Source organism: Ursus arctos, unplaced genomic scaffold (genome assembly GCF_023065955.2).
Source record: "Ursus arctos isolate Adak ecotype North America unplaced genomic scaffold, UrsArc2.0 scaffold_26, whole genome shotgun sequence".
Taxonomy (NCBI): domain Eukaryota; kingdom Metazoa; phylum Chordata; class Mammalia; order Carnivora; family Ursidae; genus Ursus; species Ursus arctos.
This window is the reverse complement of record NW_026622941.1, coordinates 3521557-3543218: the sequence shown is the minus strand read 5'-3', so window position 1 is coordinate 3543218 and position 21662 is coordinate 3521557. Positions and strand designations below refer to the sequence as shown.

Below are 21662 nucleotides of genomic sequence, written 5' to 3'. Positions count from 1 at the left end.
GTCTGATACTATCACCTTACCTCCACAGAGTTGGGCACTGGGTAGAGTGGTGAGATGAGTCTTGGGGTATATAAAAGCGCTTGATGAACTGCAAAATTCAGACCCAAGTGGAGATTACGGGTAAGCTCTAATATGTAAGTGACTAATATTTATATTTTCTAAAAATACAATATTCACAGTAGTTTGTATATTCCCTAACAGAAGCACTGAATAGATCTATCATTATCCCTCTATCTTCCTCTCAAAATTCTATAAAAGTTCTAGTAGAAAACATCCTTAAAAATCATCTGTCTCACCCTCTCTCAGGGGGAGGGGCTGCAACTTAAATGTCTTTCGATCCACACAAACTAACCCACACATGGTAGAAAACTTAGTCTCAAAGAAATTAATATAAGGTCATACACAGAGCTAAAACCCATTATTTATTTGATTCCTAAATCTATGTTATGTAATCCTAAAGTCCTCATCTTTTTGAAGTTTTTGTTCATTTGTTTTTGTTAACTACAAACAATTCTGGCTTCATCCCAATATTCTGGGGAACTCATCAGGGTTCCTTCATACAAGGTTTACCAGCTGGATCCATTAAGCCATTTTCTAGACTTCATGTGGTGCCTTCTTTCCCATTAATAAAATATTCAACCTAGCTCCAAAGACAAGGTTAGGGAAAATCTTTGGTAAAGAAATTTCATGGAACTTTACTAGATGGAAATGTGAATTAAATCTTTCATACTAAAAGTAGTGTAGAAATATACTTTAAGGGACAAGTAGGTAAAAAGAATAAAGAAATTCCAAAATCATTCTAAGTTTATTCATGTAATATAGTATTTTTCTGTGTTCTTTTCTGTTTTCTCTCCTTGTATCATGTGTTGACTTCCCAATTAATGGCTAATGGCCAGGATTCTGGATCTTCAATTTATTCATATCAACCACAATGCCAAAGCCCCCTGAAATATTTGCTAAACTGGGAGGATCCCACATAATTTTTAAACAAAATTTATCACTGTATGGAATTTCAGTATTCTTTTTTGGTTGGTAAGAAAAATATTTTCCAATTCAAGAGATAATCAGATTTTCTCTCTCCTCTTCCCACCAATTTTCCTCACCAACACACACACACACACACACACACACACACACACACACACACACACAGTCACATATTTCCTATTTGAGGCCAATTTCACTGAAAGCAGAAACTTAACATGTTCAGCAATGCCTGCATGACCTGGTAATGCTGGCAATGAGTAAAAAATGCTATCTCTGGGGGCGCCCGGGCAGCGCAGTTGTTAAGCGTCTGCCTTCGGCTCAGGGCGTGATCCCGGTGTTCCGGGATCGAGCCCCGCATCGGGCTCCTCCGCTGGGAGCCTGCTTCTTCCTCTCCCACTCCCCCTGCTTGTGTTCCCTCTCTCGCTGGCTGTCTCTCTGTCAAATAAATAAAATCTTTAAAAAATAAAATGCTATCTCTGAAGTAAGGTGCAGTTTGAACTAGTTTAGAGCATTAGGAGGCCAAAATAAAGTATTTCCTCGTTTTCCCTGCTATTACTGGTTTGCTGCAAGGAACAAATTGCTCAAGAATCAAAGGTGGGGAAATGTCTGTTGGTCATCGCTGGATTCTTGATGAAAAGAGAGGACAGGTGAAACCTTCGGGAATCACTTCTGCCACTTCACACTTTCTGAAAACACTATTCTCAGGAATAGGCTAAACATACCACTGATCAAATTATTTGAGGCCAGTATTTTATTTTATAGAGAGCAATTGCAATATTAGAAACTGCTTTGGCACAGGTTAAAAGTGGCTCTCATATACTTGCCAGTTTCCCCAGGATCATCAATACTCATTACCAAAATTGACCTTTACTTGGTTACCATTTAGAGTTGCCACCAATGTAAATGACAGAGTGGGGGGAACCTGAGCACACACACAAAACTTTTTTTATTTTTCAGATGTAATGCAAATAACCATATCTAATATTCTTTCAGAAAACAAAAGAAATGGAAAACATGCTCAAAAAACAAGAAAATCAAGTTATACTTTTCATAAGGCACCACCAAAAACCCTGGTAAATTAGAGTCCATATTATATTTAAGTGTCTCACTAACAGGTAAATAAATATGTAAGAGAATAATCAATAGAGGGTCTTGAGGTTTACAAAAGACATTCCTGTTCAGACATCTTGGAGTATTGCAAAGGTAAGAGTAAAAGCAGGCTACATCTGACCCCGGCACCTCCTTTCCCAGTGCACGTCATTCGTTGCATAGTGGTGACTGGATATGATCCAGGCCAAGAGAAGACTGCAATTCCAAAATATATTCACATCCCATTCTTTCCTTCTCCTGTTGTGAATATCACTTGGCACATCCATATCCAAAGAAGTAATGATATGCTTTAATTTAAAAGGGGGGGGGCAGTTCAAAAGGTAAAAGACAAATCAGTTGCCTGCTTTTTAAAATTTATACTTAATAGACCTAATGCAAAAGCAACTTTCTACACACATATGAAGCTAGTTCCATATGTAAACCTTTATTGAACCTGGTTATATGTGGGACTTTAACAGCTTAATTCTTCCACAATTTACAATTTTAAAATCCCACTCCAAATTGTCACTTTCTCCTTTAAAAAGTAGATAGTCCCACCGTTTGAAAGAAATCATTTCTCAATTTCTCCTTTCATCCTCCTATTTTTAAGTACTGGCTGATATTCACACAAACATACTACAGAATTAAAATATTGACAAGCAGGGAATTTCTTTTACGTGCACTGAACTGCATCCAGAATCTTAAAATTAAGAAAAACAAATAAACTGACATGTTTTGGACACCAAAGACAAAAGCAGAGAAGAACAGAAGTGAAGCACAGGTAAAATTATTCTCACAGGTCTGCTAGCCTTTGCTCAGAATTTGATTATTAAATAAGTACATGGTAGGCAACCACAGATTTAATGCTTGTCTTTTCAATTATTCCTAGTATGACATACAGTAATTTGTAATTTTATTGAGGCACAAATTTGAATCATGCAGTGCAAAGGTGGTTTGCAGCAACTCAGAAAGGGAGCCTTAGCATCTAAATCTCAACATGGCTTTGTTGCAATAACTATCAGTAAGTAAAATAAACATTTGTGGGAAGAAAATGTCCCCTCTTCTGCCAACAAGCAAGCAAACTACTAATGCTACAGCTGTACACTTGGGGGTTTGCATAGTTCCAATGACCTACGCCCTTTGAGAATATTAAAGACCTGCATAGCATTTTTTCGTTTTTCTTTCTGTAACCTTCCCCAACATAGTTATAATGAAGGTAGTAAGAAATACCTTTGATAGAATTAACATAGAAGTTAAAATACCAATGGTGAAAAATTTGCAACTTTGGAGAGAAGGGTAAAGGAACATTTTAAATTGGGTCTTACTATGAAATGTTACAACACAGAAGAACAGAGTAAGTTGTAAGTAATTTCCTCTAACTGAAAACAATGTTTTATATTACATTAGGACACCAGCATGTCTTAAAATAGATTCATTAATTCCAAAATTAGAGACTTGTGTATGTTCATTTTTCTTCCTCTCCCTCTCCCTTTTTTAATTTTTTTAAACTAATTTCTCTTATCTGTTCTTCTCAGCCTTGGTCTAAATCTATGGTCAAGTTAGACCAAATCCTCTGTGACTTTCAAATAAATACAGAAAAGCTCACAGTTATCAACTAAGTGATATATTTACGTTTCAAAATACCAGAAGGTAAACAGGGACTACTCATGGCTGCAGACTGCCTTGCATCTCTCTCTCACGTCTCTAGTAGGTAAACACCATAGTAAGGACATCATTATTCCCTAAGCAGCCACCTATATCCATCCACCATACTCCAGGACGCAGAACACTTTAACCACTTTCTCAGCATCTCCATGCCTTTCCACTGATGGCTGAGTAAAGTTAACAGGTGACTAGGAAGAATAATTAAATATTTTAAAATGTATTCCACCCAGGCAGCCATCACTTAAAATTGCATTCAATTTTTTACTCACAAGTATTTGAAGATCTTTACAGAGAAGATGAAAAGGCAAAAAAATATTGTGCTTTCTTTTATAACATCAACCAGATGAAATTTTTAAGTAATGTCTTTATATAGATTGGCAAAATGAAAACTTACGAAATTGGTTAACAGTTACCTTGCAACATCCACTGAAATCTTAAATTATATACACACTTAAGATGAGATCATGCACAGTGATGCTTAAGAACCTCTTAACAGGTCAAAACACTAGAAATGTTATATAATATTAAGGGAAGAATGACTAAAAATTAGGTAGTATGAACCATAGAGAATGCATTTACAGAAACTGGGTTTTACAGGAAAGCTTTTGCTTTTTGTAGTAAGATGCCTTTTGAGTTAAATCTCATACCCACTCAAACTGTAACTGGACAGTACATTTCACTTCTAGTTACTAGAAGACATTTCTTTAAAAGAGATTGGGGCCAAGAGGAAAAAGCTGTTCTCTAGGCCCATCCTGCTCCTCCCTTTTAAAAAGAAAACTGATGAATTAAGTCAAACCACAGATTTTTAACCAAAACAAAGGGACACAGGATAGTGAAGACCAAACACTACTTTTAGGGTTTTTTTGGTTGTTTTTTTGTTTTGTTTTGTTTTGTCCTTAAAAAAAAAAAAAGAGTCCCCTTCTAATAAACGTTTCCATACAGCTTACCTAACATCTTAACAAGAACAGAGAACACAACAGGAGGAAAGAGGACACAGCACCATAGTTTCAAACAGTCACATACAAAAACAAAACAAAACAGCCACCACAGAAATAGTAAGACCAAGTTTCCCAACAGATAGGGACAAGTTTCAACACACAAAGGAAATGTAATTATCTATTTGAACAAAAACAACATGGAAAATCTGGTCAGGCTAGGATGGAGAAGGAAGTGCTAACTCCTTGTACTACAAGGAAGGAATGGGGTTTCTTTATTAAAAAGCAAAAAAGAGAAAGCAAGCCCCCAAATGGATTTTTGATGCTGAAACTCTGTCATATGCTGCTGGTAACAGTAAATATATATATTTATATATTCATATATGTATATTAAAAAAGGAAAAATAATCTATTTATAGAACAGTCAGTAGTCAGAGACATTTAGAAAAAAGTAAAAACAAGTCCTTTTTTCTTTTTTTAAAAATGGATTTACTAAAACAACTTTATCACCCAGAGGTGCTACAACCCCCCATTCTCTGATGAAGCCATGGTGTCATTCAACAGCATCTGCTGTGGGCCACAATCAGAAATTGCCAGTGTTGGAAACAGCAGACATTGGGGTCAGGGCTGCAAGGCAAAAAGCTGTTATTTGCTGGTCTTGCTCATGGCCATGCCTGAAGCCTGGTGGTATCTGGTATACTTGTGAATGAAGGTTTCCCCAAAAAGCATGCATCACTGTGTCTCAATAAAACATTCTGACTTGTCTTCTCTTCTTTTGCAGGAGCCTGGATCCATGTACCTGCTTGTCTCTAAAATGCAGACCCAAGACAGCAAGACTTCTTAAAGCCAAAAAAAAAAAAAAAGGCTCCTTGACTTGAAGTAAGAAAGGCTCTTCTTCCCAGAATCCAATCTAGTCAGACTTCTGAACTAGAGGACATACTCCTCTCCTTAGGAAGATAAGGTGATCTGCCTCTCATTTGGGGTTTTCTTCTTGGTACAAACACACACAAGTAGCTGGGATCTAGACTCTGGCTACTATCCCATGACTAACAGGCGTAACTTGGGCCCTGCTGCTCCCGTTGTTGTATCGGTAGGGCATTATATGCCAGGTAACAGTAGGAGGAGAGCGGTATTCTCACTCCTCTCCAACTGTCCTAAGGAGAGCCAAGTCATCAGCACCTCCAGATGGTGCTGCCCCTAGGTTGTACACCACTAACTAATATCAACTGGCCATAAGCCACATCCTACACGCCTTGCTAGCATACCAATGTATTAATGCCAACCAGCAATCTAGAGCTCAATCACATGTCTGGCCGTAAAGTAACAAACCATACTCAGAGGAGACATAAATTGAAATATTGGCTGCTATACCAAAGACACCCTCTGCATAGATGTGTTGAAGAGAATGTAGGTCACACAGTCCATGCAAAGAGGAAGTCAGCTAAGAGGACTTTCTCTCAAGGCCATTCGTCTTTGGAAGCAACATTCTGAGTGGATCTAAACCACTCTATTTGATGACTAGGTCTCAACGTGGTCCATTTCTCCCCATGTCCCACACTAACCCACCAACTGCTAACTGGTCTCCTTAAGATCCTCCATTGGTAGTTTGTAGCTCATTATGAAGGAAGGAGGCGGTGCTTGACCTGGGCTATCTGGCCCTTGCTTCTTTGCACAGTTTATACAGATGTAATCTTCATTTTCAGCCATTTCTGGAGATACACCCACACAAACTTGATGAAACCACTCATCACAGCCACCATCACATTGTACCCAGTCTACCTGTAGGAGACAAGATTGGGGAATGTTTAGGTTACATAAACATTAAGCCTAGGAAAAAAAAAACAAACCAAAGAGACTTCTTGGCTTAAATGATAGCAAATAACTGGGATGTCCAGAGATAGACAATGACTTCTTACGGGGCTACTTTTTAAAGACAGAAATTGGGAAGTTAATATCCCCAAATTCTATTTTTACCATAATATATCCACAAAATTGGGCCTCTTAGGTACTCCATTACCTCATAATTACCCAGGGCTCCTTTTGAGGCAGAAACATGTTTGAGAAAAACTTGACAAAAAAGGAACTTCTAATAGAGCAGCCAAGTAGTTTTAGCTAATATTAACAATTTCTAGGCTCTAAGACAATGCAATTATCGATCAAAAAAGGAAGAGTACAACAATGTGAAGGCAATCCTGTGTATTAGCTTTATTTCAAAGAGATAAGCCAAAGTACTAAGAGCATTAAATACCTTTTTAGAAAAGCAGTCACATAGGCCACTTTTAAAACTAATATTTTTTATTCTTCTCTTCTTCCGTTACAAATACAACTCCCTATAAAAAGTTAGCAAATATCAGAGGTCAAATCTTACAAATTAACCAATTAAAACAGTCAAAGTCACAGGTCAATAGATCACTCTGGGGTTTCAAACTGAAGTCTGTATAACTGACAGGTCAGTGGCAGATACTAGGCAAACTTTGACCCTCCAGAGAATACTGTGATTATAGGAGGCTAGAAAGTGACTGTAGTTTGGTGACTTTCAGCCTTGCTTGGGCCTAGAGTTAACAATAAGGTGATTTGGAGCTTTTGTATTTGCAGGGTGACTGTGGTAGTTTTTATAGCTGATGCCATGGCAGACGAGAACCCTTAAGATTAAAAGAGCTACTCTTCCTCTCCCCGGTACAAAGTGGATCATCTCACTGGCAACTTACAAAGCCACTTACAACACTGACTCCGCCAGTTTTCAGAGCCAAGAGCCATGAAAGGATCAAATAGGTACCTCAGTGCAGATTAGGAGAAAGAACAGAGGAAGGAGCTTTTGGCTAGGTAAATGAGTTTCAGGGAAAGGGAGCAGTTTCCAAAATTAGTTTCCAAATACTATAGGAATTATCAAAATGATGATATTCATGTCAGTGGTTTTATGGTTGTGATACAGTGTGGGAAAAATCATTTGTCAAAATCATCTTTCTGCTCCCACTGCTCCTATTCTAGAGTTCTAGAACTGAAGAGATAATGTGCAAAATGAAGACTACTGAATTCAGTCACAAGTTCTAAGTTCTGATACGTATCATTTGAGGCCAATAATTTAATCTCATTAAGGCTCAATTTCTTCATCTGTAAAATGGAGATAACATCTTGTTTACAGGATTATTTAGAGGAACTCATGAAATAATGTATGGCAAAACAGCTAGTTCACTGCCTAGGATACTGGAGGCATTTTTTAAGATCAGTTTCATGGCTCTACTCATTATCCTATCTTACACAAAAATCATTTTGCACCTTGAAACAATGGCCTGCAGCAGTGTTTCTCAAAATGTGTAAACCACTTACACAGAATTACCTGTTGGGTTTGTTAAAAGTGTAGCTGAGACCCATCCCAAACCTACAGCCTCAGAATATCTTGGGGGTACAAACCAAAAGCCTACATTTTCAGTGAGATTCTAGGCAATTCTTATATATTCTAAATTTGATCATCCCTGACACTGTGTGATACTGCTTGCTAGTAAATTCAGAGCAATTCAACAATTCGTTCCTAAAACAAGTTCTGTTTTTGTTCTGTAATTGTTTATGTAATATTTAGCTCCTGCGTTCTGTGTAGTAAAGAATATTGATCAAAATGTTCCTATTGCAGCAAACTAGTACATGAAAGACAGACAGGGGAGATAAATGACTTCTGGGCAACAAACTAAAAATATAGGTACTGCAGCTATGAAGATTTACAAAGTGCCAATCTGATGGTAAGCGCTTGGGCTATTTGGAGCTGGTGAAGAGAACTGGGAAGATGATCTCTTTCTTTGAGCTGCCCAAATTTGAGATATTACCCTCTTTATGATGCCACCCTGGTTTGAACCAAGAGACAATTCTACTCCTACCTCCAACCCTCTTAATCCAGCCCAGTCCTCAGTCATGCTAATCCACAGGTTAAGAAAGTTCCTAATTTATTAGTATTTGCTGCCCAGAAAAGTAGTTTCATGTTTCTTAAAATCTAATTTTGCACTACACTCACTGGCCTCCAGGTTTCCTCAAATTACATCAATCAATCTCTCTCAAGTAAGGAAGACATGTTCTCTTTTGTGATTTTGGCTAGAGGTCCATTCCTAGGCCTAGCTCTCCCACCATTCCAAAAAAGTATAAACTTCTCTTGAGATATTCATCAGTATGCAGATTCTATCCCAGCCTACAGATTATATAACAATTCACCCCAATAATCTAGCAGGGGAAAAAAAAACAGTCCTTCCCTTACTAGTATCTTTTTACCACATTTACGTACTAACAATCCAGCTCAACTGCTGCTTTTGTTTGAAAAGGCCACTGGATCACAAAGCAAACTGAAGTTTGCAATGTCAACTGAAACCACTGATGATTCTGACAAAGGGGCAACAGACTGTATTAGTGCCTGAAGACTTGAGAACACAGAATGTGGTTAACTGCATATTAAGTTCTAATAGTCACTCCCCCTTTCATTATTTTCAAGAGATCTACTTATCAAATCACAAAAATAATTATTAAAAAACCTCACAGGTATGAGTTGTTCAAATATCAATGGATAAGAGATTCAGAAGTATAGTACAAATAAGTTACCAATTAGATTTGGGGAAATTTTGAAAGAGAAATATGTTAAATACAAGAAATAATGTTAATTTGGTATTTCATGTTTTGCTATATGGTTTCATATTTACACTTAAAAATATCTGGCATAGTTCATCTTGTTCACTTCACAGAGCATATTACTGCACTAGGGAAAAAAAGAAAGCCTGGAGATTTAGTGATATTCTTAGCTTAGTTCCCCCCCTGAGCTTTTGTTATTTTGGCATTCAACCTCTACTGCACCAAGGTTCCTTGCAAAAACCAGATATGAAAAATTAAAACAATTTACACAATGATACGATATAACAATGTTCAGAATCCTTATGTGTATTTTTTTGATGCTCTCAACATTAAGTGACCAACCTTCCTAGCCAGTCCAAGATTGATATTTCCCAAGACACAGGAATTTCAGTGCTAAAATTAGGAAAGTCCAGGCAAATCGGAACAGTTGGTTAGCCTATCTCCACATCACCATAATTTGTGTGTGTGTGTTACACACTCATTCAGGGTAATCCAACCTTTGATTATCTGTGCTTTTAAAAAGAGATATGAACTAATAACACAAATACTGTGGCCAAGACATCACCATGAAAATCTTTTAAAATTAGAATGACTAACAATAGAAGTGAGAGATATTGGTTTATAAACTTAATCTCTATTTACCATCCCAAACTTCTTATGTAAATAGTAATGGGTAAGGAAAAGGCCCACAGGAAGAGGGTAAAGAAAAGGTGGGAAAAAGTCTATTTTCCTAAATAAGATGATTAGGTATTTATTCCAATACAGAAAAAAATTTTACTTAAATGTTAGCTTGAAAGAATTTGCTCCTTCAAGTTAACTTGTTTGACTCTTGGGAACAGTAAGATTGAAAGGGGCAGACCTCAGGGAGAAAAAGATTCTGAACCTTAAAACTCATTTTTTTGAAAATAGTTCTTACTATTTTTTCTTCATTATTGTTTTTTAAATTAATTTCACCTTGAAGTTAATTTGATAATGATGGAAGAGACAGTTTTGTTTTTTTTTAAACCCTTTATGACACTATTCTGATAATATTTTTCTTTCCTCTTTCTAAAACATCTTGAAACTGAGCCTCGGTATGTTTATGTAGCCCTTCAAAGTTTTCTCAATCTGCATGTTTTGGGGAAAAAGTAATTACTGGTTAGAAAAATGGTAAATGTATATTCACCTAAATATGAATGAACCCTAGAAGTTATTTTTTGCTGCATGAGCAAAAAATATTATATTTAAACATAATAAAGTCTATATTTAAAGAACATAGACTTCTCTAAAACATTCTTTTATCATCATTTTGTTCTGAAGACGTGTGTCATGCATCAATTGGTTTTCTTAGAGAAATACTATACTTCAAGTTGAGAAAGTTGTAAAATCCTTTTACAAAAGCAGTTAAAGAAATATACCTTTTATTTAGTAAAATTAGTGCTGAAAACAAACTTGGAGAACCATTAAATATTGTGAAACAGCAATGATGGGCAAAATGTTTACAATCTGGAATAATTTGTTTAAAATTAAATACATCACAGAAATACAACATTTACTAAGTTTCTTTTATGTAGGATGATGACAGGTTAAGGCATACTTTACTCACTTTTGTATGTGTTTTAACAGTTTGAAACATTTTCTCTGAATGTTCAGCTAAGTCTCCCTTTGTTCTATTAAAACAACTTTGCAAGTTTTAAAAAAATACTTTTAATGTTAGGAGCAAATCTTAGGACTCACTTAAAAATAACCATCACATTTTAACACTGAATTTTGTTAGCAAGTGCTTCCATATAGACTATCTCCTCTTATTCTCATAACCCCAGAGTAGGCAGGGCATGTGTTAATTTAACAATTTTATAGCAGATGAGAAAAAAAAACTGCCTGTAGTGTTTATATGCTCCAGGAAGATAACAGATGACCTGACCGATATTTAAAACGCTGAGTAGAGGAGAGGAGAAAGATTACTAAGTGAAAAGGTGAAAAAAGAAAAAGCAAAAGGTTCATGATGGATATAAACATTGTAGAAAGGATGACAGGAAAGCCTGAAAAAGAAATACCACTTCTTGCTGCCAGTCTGAAACCACCATAAAATCAGTTAAAAGAGAAACAAAGGGAGAAAGTTTTGCCAACACTAAGTTGCCAATACTTCAGTACCCAAAGAGAAACAGTTAACCTTTCATCGGCCTCTTTAATGAACAAATTCTGATGAGAATAAATTCAAAATGAAAGAAACACACACACACATATAATGTAGCTACTAAAATACTTTAAAAATACTTTATAAAATAGAAACATAGTTATGTAATCAATAAAGATACACAAGTGAGTAGATAGTATGGCATGATATAAAATCAACTATATGGAAAAGGACTAGAAGGAAACACACTAAAATACGTATAGGTATTATCCTTGGAAGGTTAGACTATGGGGATACGTGTCTTACCAAAATATATTCATTTTCCAAAAATGAGTGGAAAACATTAAATAAGTATAATTTAAATATAAGCGTCATTTAGTTTTGGAATGTGTTTTTGTGCTTACATCTTAATTATCCGTGGAGTGGGGATATTAGTGGAGAAAACCTGGTCTGGGAGCCAGGAAACCATGGTTTTACTTTTGGCTTTGCACGACTTAGCACTGTGACTTTGGTCACATCATTTATCTTCACTGAGTCCTGGTTTCATCAATTGTAAAATGAAGAGCCTGGACAAGGTGACCTCTTCAAGCTCTAACAAGTATTTGACTGAGGAGGGAAGTAAGGGAATAATGATGCAGTTATATTTATTCTGTTCATATATTCAAATTGAGGAGGTATTAAAATTTTAAATATCAAGTGGTATAGTGAGCATAATAAAATTAAAACTATGAATTTACTAATAATCTTGATGGGAACCATAACAGACGTCTCCAGTCACTGAATGAACTAGTATTTTTCATAAAGTCTATCCATCTGTTTCAGAAGTTCATAACATCAGTATTACCTAAAGAATGGCCATCATGTAATTACTATACTTAAAGTTAGGGCTGAAACTTTTAAAATAATATCTTTAAAGGTCTTAATTATTTTTTGCAAGTTATTTGATAAAAATCTTATTCCGTTTAGAAGAGTGCACATAGGCCTGAGTGTGGGTAAGACACAGACCAAAAGGGAAGATTTAACCCCTTAGTTTTAGGTCTTGAGAACAAAAATCATAATGCAATTTGCCAGAGCTCTTAAAATACTGGCTCAGAACATTTTGAGGCCACTGTGACTAACTGACAAGGTATTTAGTTCTCTGAGTCACCCTACAGAGAAGGCAAAAGGACTAAAAAGAACTACACTGAAGCCAGCTATGCCAACCGCATGTGAAATGCACGTCTACCCAAGGTTATCACATAGCTTCTCTCTGCTCTGGTCTCATTACGTTCACCAAGTACATGATTTTTAAAGCACAACATTTCTTCCATTAAGCACACTGAACTAAGAGCCTCATAATTTAAAACAGTTTATAGAAACTGCAGAAAACATATTCTGCTGGGACCCCAAATGCTGCAATCAAAACCAGATTCTCATTACATCAGGCTTCTGTCTCGAGACTTCTGCTCCTTGGCCTCTCTCACAGGGGGGTGTATACAGTTAAGAGCTCACCTTGTCCTTGCAGGGCCTCTGGCAGTTCTGTGCTGCACACACAGCATTTTCGTCATCGGACTCCTCCGCTCCGGACCAGTCATACTTTGAGGGGATGTCCAGCACCTTTTTCTCTCTCTTCTTTTCAGTAGTCTCTTTCACAAGGTCAACTTTGGCTGCAGCAGCCTTCTCTTTCTTTTTCTTTCTCTCTTCTTCTTTTGCCAGTTTCTTGGCCAGTTTATTCAGCTCCTTTGATTTTTCTGCACTTAGTTTTAATTTCTTCTTTTTAGGTTTATCCATTTTCTTTAACTCCTTGGACTTCTGTTTTCCTTCTCCAAAAAGCTGTTCTACTTTTTCTAGCTTCCGTTTCCGTTTCTTCTCTGAAGAGTCTTTTCCTTTTATTTTTAATGGTTTCTCTTCCATGCTGTCATCCTTCAACAATACAAAATTAGAATTTTAAAGCAAGACATTTAAGAAAGGTTTTATTCTCTTGTGGGAGGTACCCTGAATAGACAATGTCATAGAAACAGAAAGGAGAACAGAGTTTACCGGGGGCTCAGGGAAGGAGAAAATGGGACTCATTGTTAAGTGGGTACAGAGGTGCTGTTTGGGATGATTCAAAGTTCTAGAAATGGACAGTGGCAATAGTTGTGTAACACTGGACATGCCATTAATACAAGCGAATTGTATACTTAAAATGGATTAAAATGGTAAATTCTATGTTGGGTACATTATACCGCAATAAATGTTCTAAAGATATTTAAAAGACATTTTAAGAAAGCAAATATAATATTCAATGATAACAAAAAATAATGGCAAGCCTGTAGAAAACATCTGACTTTAGGTTACTAAGGAAAAAACATCATTGTCAGCATATATTAATATAGTGTGTAGCACTTCTAACTGAGATAAAACATACATATAAAGCTAAAAGTACTAAATGTGCACGGAATTACATAACAGTTTTGGTCTTCATTTACCACTGCTACAGTTCTTGATTAACTCACAATTAATAAATTCCCGATGGCTAAGAAGTTATTAAAATTGTTGGCAAAACAAAAATTGTATCCATGATCTCATTACAAAAGACATGCAGTGACTTTGGCATGGGCTAGAGAATAGGTGATGTGGCAAAAAAAAACCTTATTTTTCAATTTTCTTTTTCTTTTTTTTTTTTTTAAAGATTTTATTTATTTATTTGACAGAGATAGAGACAGCCAGCGAGAGAGGGAACACAAGCAGGGGGAGTGGGAGAGGAAGAAGCAGGCTCATAGTGGAGGAGCCTGATGTGAGGCTCGATCCCGGAACGCCGGGATCACGCCCTGAGCCGAAGGCAGGCGCTTAACCACTGTGCCACCCAGGCACCCCTTATTTTTCAATTTTCTAATGTTGTTCCAATTTCTACTACGTGACAATGTAATAAACATTAAAATTTTTTTTTAATTTTTAAAAAGACTTTATTTATTTGAGAGAGAGAGAGAGAGGGAGTGCATGCAAATGGGGAGAGGGGCAGAGGAAGCGAATCCCAAGCAGACTTCCTGCTGAGCACAGAGCCCAGCGCGATGCTCGACCCCACAGCCCTGAGATCACAACCTGAGCTGAAAACAACAGTCGGGCCACTTAACCGACTGAGCCACCCAGGTGACCCAGCATTAAAAATTTTTAAAGGTAAAAGTATGTCTAGCAACAGAAAGAACAAGGAGGAGGTAGAAAAAGAAATACTAAAAAACATAAGCTTGATAATTACTTAAGAAATACCACTTGAGAATTCATTTTGTGACATATTTGAGACTAAAAAATCTTTGACAGGAACCTAAGAAACTGCAGAACGCAGAACGCTGCATTGTAAACGTCTTAAGTCTATCACATCTCGAACTATATATTTACCCTCTCAATAGTTTGTGTTTGCTTATGTGTAAAATAAAGAAGATCAGGTGAGATAATGGATGTGAAGAAAACCCCCTGTATTTTGGAAAACACTATCTAAATCAGTCTACCTTTGATCTGAATTTCAAACCAAAAGCTGTCATCTGCCAAGTGTATCTGTATCAACTGTCAGTGACACTGTATCACTCCGTCAAAGTAAGTGATGGAAAAGAATAATGAAGAGAATACTAGGAGTCAAATGCCAGAGTTGGAATCCAGGTCTCACTGTTTTTACTAAATGTGTGACCTAGGCAAGTTTCCACCTCTCTGACGCTTAATTTCTTCATATGTAGAAATAGGTCTATCCTTTCCTCTCTCCCACATTCAGGATTATTTATGCTGAGGATCGAATGAGATCATGGATATAAAAATACACTGTATAAACTACAAACTGCTATTTAAGTATTAACACACGAACACGTGGACTCTCCCACCCCAATCTGCTTTCTACTTAACCCTTCCCTCTTGTCCCCCCTCCATTTAATCCTTCCTTTGCTTCTTTTTTTTAACCACTGTATTTTATTCTGCCTTCTCTTTTGGGCCTTTCAACAGGGGGAGTATGCGCTAAGGAAGCTGTTCCTTCCTTAGGAGAAAAACTGGGAGTTTTCAGTACCCTCCTTTCTTTTTAGTAGAAATGGCGTTTGGTATTTTTCCCCAAAATACTACATAAAATCGCAAAAAGACCATAAAGCAGAACTACATTTGGCTTAACGGAAAAGGAGGGTAGCCACAGTACTACCCACTCAGCCATCCCAATCCTGGCATTTGTGGCACCTCCGAAGAACCAAGGCATTCTAAAAAATTTTAAAACCACTGTTTTAGTAAGCTTTAAATCCTTGCCTCCATGATATGCAGGAATCTGTCTTCAGAGGGTGGGTGTGTGGCCTGCAAAATCCGCCATATGTGCTGAGTCTCATCCAGAGATACTTCTAGGAGATCGCCAACCATCATAAGTTCTTCCAGCTGGGCTTTAGCTCCAGGTGACAACTCTAACACTGGCGGTTCCAAACTTCGGGGCACCAAAGGGCTCTTCCGAGGTTGTTTCCTTGGGGTGCTAGAACCTTTCCAATAAAATATAAGACAAAACAAAACAAAATGAAAACTATGGAAAAAATGTAATGTTTCCAAAGTAAATATTTAAGGGAATGGTCCCTCCTCCTCCAATACTTACTTTAGGTATCTGAATTCATTGTATCCATTTGAAAGTGAAAACGAAATCTTCAAAAAATATAAAACAAAAAGATCTAGAATTCTAATGCCCATTCTAAAAAACTGGTTAAGAGTAAAAAACTGGTTCCTTATTGATTATTTATTCTGACTGAACAGGGGGAGGAGAATGGGAAAGAATCTCTTAATCCATTCTCTATTTCAGAGGGGACCAAAAGATTAAGCACATGAGCTGCCCTATAAAAGTAAGTTGCTATCCTCCTAATAAACCAACAGTAACATGCTACTCCATAAGATCCCGAATTTTACTATGAAAAGAGAAACACCCTTTACTTGCCAGACGTGTGACCTAAAACAGTGTGATGTATTTTCACTGGGGGAAAGCAAAGTAGACACATGAGGGCCATTATCTACCAAAGAAAGGAAGGACTTTGCTAACACTTAGAACTTTCCAAAACAAGAATGAATATTCTCAAAAAGCGGCAAGTTCCTCGACAACTGGTAATGAACAAAGAGAGGCCTATCAAAGATTTTATATAAAGAAAGATGGGACCAGAGGGTCTCTAAAGCTCTTCTTATTAGGATTCAATAATTCCACGTAAGTTTTTTTAGGTTACCACTTAGTAACATAAAATGCATATAAAGACTTAGCTTTTCAAAATTGTATTTTCAGGTTTTACTAGCATTTCATGGTCAGGATGTACATGTAAGAGGAATTCATAGTCTGGGGTGCCTGGGTGGCACAGCTGGTTAAGCATCTGACTCTTGGTTTTGGCTCAGGTCACGATCTCAGGGTCGTGAGATCGAGCCTCGAGTCAGGCTCTGCCCTCGGCATGAGCTCTCTCTCTAGCCCCTCCTGCTCTCTCTCTCATTTTAAAATAATCCTTAAAAAAAATAAAAATGAATTTTAAAGAGGGATTCAGAGCCTTGATTAATATGATGTTTTTTCTCACTGGCTTCAGGTGTATCTTCTTCTGTTTTAAAGGGTAATACCTTGAGAACAACTCTTAGAAGCAGAAGAGTAAGCATGTTCTGCACAGAATGAAGGCGCTGTCCACATGTGAGTGACCACCTCTTCAGACTTGATGGGAATTTCTTCATCACAAAAAAGATTGGGCTCCAGACTACTGGAGGACTTCACACTGGCTGTGTCCTGAAGAAGAAACCAAGAGGGGTATTCAGAATTAGAGCTTCTAATTAAAGGTCCTACTAAAAATAGGACCTTAATGGAATACTACTCAGCTATCAAAAAAAATTGAAATCTTTCCATTTGCAAAGACATGGATAGAACTAGAGGGTATTATGCTAAGCGATATAAGGTCAATTAGAGAAAGATAATTATCATATGCTATCACTCATATGTGGAATTTAAGAAACAAAACAGAGGATCATAGGGGAAGAGAAGAAAAAATAAAACATGACAAAATCAGAGAGGGAGACAAACCATAAGAGACTCATAAGAGGGTAGCTGGAGGAGAGGGGGGTTGGGGAATGGGGTCAGTGGGTGATGGACATTAAGGAGGGCACGTGATGGAATGAGCACTGGGTATTATGTAAGACTGATGAATCACTGAACTCCACCTCTGAAACCAATAATACATTATATGTTAAGTAACTGAATTTAAATAATTTAAAAAAATAAATAAAAATATGACCTTAAAATTAAATGTACAGTATTAAATAAGACAGAAAATGCCCATGGTGATGGGGGGCGGGGAACACAGTAATGACTACAGTTTTAAGCCAAAAGGGAAAGAGTAAACCTCAAAGACAATCTACAGAGATAATAAACCTACAAGAAAATTACTATTAAATAATCTACCTTCTACAGTCTACAACTCATAAAAACTTCTACACCCACAAGAGAACCTTGACACTTAAAACGGACTTAGGAAGGGAAGAAAGGTTTAGATATGACATCTTAAGGACATCTTAATTATTAAAATCACCTAATCCTCTCCAAAGGTTTTCAAACCTAGAAGCTTATCAATTGCTCTTACTTACGGATTGTTCTTACTTAATACAATGAAATGCCTTAATACAATGAATACAATATTTAAATTATACACTTTTTTTTTTTAAAGATTATTTATTTATTTATTCGACAGAGACAGCCAGCGAGAGAGGGAACACAAGCAGGGGGAGTAGGAGAGGAAGAAGCAGGCTCATAGCGGAGGAGCCTGATGTGGGGCTCGATCCCACAACGCCGGGATCACGCCCTGAGCCGAAGGCAATTGCTTAACTGCTGTGCCACCCAGGCGCCCCTAAATTATACACTTCTGACAGCTCTAATTAGTTCTCAGATGATTCTCCCCTGCAGGTAGTTTCCAGAAGCTCACATATACAGCTTTAATGGTACAGTGCAATCAGGAAGACAGAAATCACAGGTATTTCAACAAGGATAATTTAATAAAGTGAACTGGTTAGATGTGTATTAAAGGCTTGAAAAGACAAAATGGAAACACCGAGCTAACACCAAGAAAGAGCTGTGAACCCTACAGTTTGAGGTTAACAAAAGGAAGAAGTGGGGTTATTAGAACCTGTAAGCTCAGAGGTGGGAGCCAGACGTCTGAGAAGGAGGTGCTGCTGGCCACTTAGTTCTGCTCTCTAACGGAACGTGAGGTGGCTGGTATCAGAGATGTGAAAAAACAATTACAAACTGCACCCTGTCCCCACTGCCACAGTAAAAAAAAGAAAACAAACAAAAAAGCATGCAGTTCAGATAATGACACAAATGGAGAATGAAGCAAGGGAAAGATCATGTCCCTTCTCACCGTTCAGGCCTTTTAATATTTTCTAACGTCCTCTATTGGCAGAAGGCAGGCAGCAGGCAGAAAACAAATGTGAAGAGCAGGAGCTGGTTCGCATACTGCAACCCAGCTGGCAGCTCATTTTTTGTATGGAGTATGAGGTAACAATAATCTGCTTTTAAAGACTTGTGGGGGGAAAAAAGAATATGCACTAGGGACCATATGTGGCTTACAAAACCTAAAATATTTACTAAGCTTTGTGTGTTTGTGTGTGTGTGTGTGAATACACATGCACATACATATATACTATTAATATATATTATTGCATATTAATGTGTATTGCCATATATACATTACTTTACGGAAAAAGTTTACCAGCCCCTGGTGTAGAGCCCCGGTCCCAGCATCACAAAGCAGAGTACAAAAGCATGAGTAGGAGAGGAGCCAACAGCTTCATGACTCACGAGACACCTGATTCTCTTGCTGCGGTGCACGAGAAGATCTACTGTTATCATGAGCTGATCCTTAATTAAATAGGATACTTAGAAGGTTTTATAAGAGTATTCTGGAAGACAATGCCACTCACTGAGAATTTAGGAATAGCAGTTCATAGTCTTCCCTATTTAAGAATTTAGTCCTAAAAAGAAAGAGATGAAAGAGTACTTTAGTTCTCTCCTACTTTCGTTCCCGTATGCTTTTTCTCATGGACTAGAATTGTCTTTTCTAACTCTGACTCTACTCATTTCATTATTACTCATATAGGGAATTTTCTGTTAATTCCAAAACGGAAAGGACAGTGATCAGAAATAATAATGGAAAATAATGATAGCTAAAAAGGGATTTGCAAAAAAAAAAAAAAAAAAATTACTTCCCCCATGGTGATGCATGAAAAGTGAACATGTAAAATACTGACTTTGGGAAGTTAAAGACACATTGTTAACCCAGGAGCAATCACTGAAAACACATAAACAAACAAAAAGAGGTATAAGGCAAGAAGGTAATAAAGGAAATGAAATCAAACATTAAAAATTTTTTTCAATTAACCCAAAGAAGGCAGGAAAAGAGCAACAAAGGAACAAAAAACAAGAGATTAATAATAAATAAATAGCAAGATGATCAACTTAAACACAACCATGTCAACAACTATATTAAATGAAAATGGACTGAACACCCACAATTAAAAGACAGAGATTATAATATTACTTAAAAAATAAAACACAAAAAACAAGACTCAATAGTATTTTATAAATATATACGAGATACAGATTTACAGTCCAGAAAGGACCCTACTATATATGCTATGTTCAAGAGACACATTTTAAATATAAAGAAATAGATAGGCTGAAAGTAAAAGAACTGACAAACAAGCTTAAACAAATTACTCTCCCTAAGGAGGAAAATTATAATTCAGTCCCATTAACGGCAAACATACAGGAAAGGCAGACTGTCCTCTCGGTGAGAAATGTGTTTTATATACAGATCTGTCACTCTATCTTATCTGGTATTATGCTGGACTAAACTCTCAGATAAAACTGACTCTATCTCCACCAAAGCTCAAGCCATCTAAACCATTAAAAAGGGTGGAGAGGAAAACCTAAAAGAATCTAGGTGTTTTACTTGACTTTCTCATTTTTAAAATAAGCAATTACGGGGTTGCAAAAAAGAACTTCTCGGGAGGTAACAGCTACTACAGTTGTATATCCTCCTTTCTGATGTGCAATTCTGCACATATGTACATTTGCAAAATATAAACTGTGATATGGATGGGCAGTTTCAGTAAAAGGAAACAATATGCCTTAAAAGGAAATGATCATATGTGTATGTGAAAGGTTATGCCAGGCACACATGCAAAAGAGCCATGACAAACTTTGCTTCATTAAACATACATTTTCCTAAGTAATGATTTTCCTGAATTGCTGCTCAATGATTCAGTGGTGATTACAAGATATTACATGCAAATGAACTAATCCAACTATGCAAAGCACAAATTAAATGCTATGATAACTAAGATCAAGTGATTGATTTTATTTTTCTATGTAATTACCTACTCTTCTTCCTAAAAAGTAAGGGGCTCTCTCTCAAGCCAAGATACTGAATTCAAACTATTTTAAAGATGAATTCATGGGCACAATCAGGGAACATCATATAAAGGGAAAAATCAACGAACTGATTGTAACTAAATCAGTAAATAAAATTTTAATTATGCAATAAGTGCTTGCTCTATGGGAAAATACTCAAGAGTTTAATTTTTTTTTTAATATTTTTAACCTACATCAAGGTAAATGTGACCTTGAATTACCCTTTTTCTCAATTTAAATTCAAATAGCCAACATATAGTACATCATCAGTTTCAGATGCAGAGTTCAATAATTCATCAGTTGCCTATAACACGGGGTGCTCATCACATCACATGCCCTCCTCAATGCCCATCACTAAACTACCCCAATCCCAACCCTTTTCCCCTCCAGCAACCCTCAGTTTGTTTCCTACAGTTAACAGTCCCTCATGGTTTTTCTCCCTTTCTGATGACTTCTCATTCAGTTTTCCCTCCCTTCCCCTATGATCTTCTGTGCTGTTTCTTATATTCCACTTATGAGTGAAACCACAGGATAATTGTCTTTCTCTGATTGACTTATTTCGCTCAGCATAATACCCTCCAGTTCCATCCACATAGATGTAAATGCTAAGTATTCACTTTGTTCGATGACCAAATAATATTCCATTGTATATACCACATCTTCTTTATCCATTCATCTGTCAATGGACATATCAGCTCTTTCCACAGTTTGGCTATTACGGACATTGCTGCTATAAACATTGGGGTGCAGGTGCCCCTTTGGGTCACTACATTTGTATCTCTGGGGTAAATACCTAGTAGTGCAATTGCTGGGTCGTAGAGTAGCTCTATTTTTAACTTCTTGAGGAACGTCCATACTGTTTTCCAGAGTGGCT

General features: G+C 36.9%; 1 protein-coding gene across 1 annotated transcript in view; it reads right to left on the bottom strand.

Moving 5' to 3' along the window:
• Positions 1-1914: 1914 nt before the first annotated feature.
• KDM5A (lysine demethylase 5A) overlaps positions 1915-21662 on the bottom strand; it is a 97010-nt gene continuing 77262 nt past the window's right edge. The window contains exons 25-28 of the mRNA XM_026502703.4: positions 16954-17113; positions 15634-15854; positions 12889-13299; positions 1915-6455 (exon numbers count right to left, since the gene is read on the bottom strand). Coding sequence (XP_026358488.2) covers positions 6249-6455; positions 12889-13299; positions 15634-15854; positions 16954-17113 — 999 coding nt within the window. The 3' untranslated portion in view covers positions 1915-6248. The remainder of the gene's footprint in view (positions 6456-12888; positions 13300-15633; positions 15855-16953; positions 17114-21662) is intronic.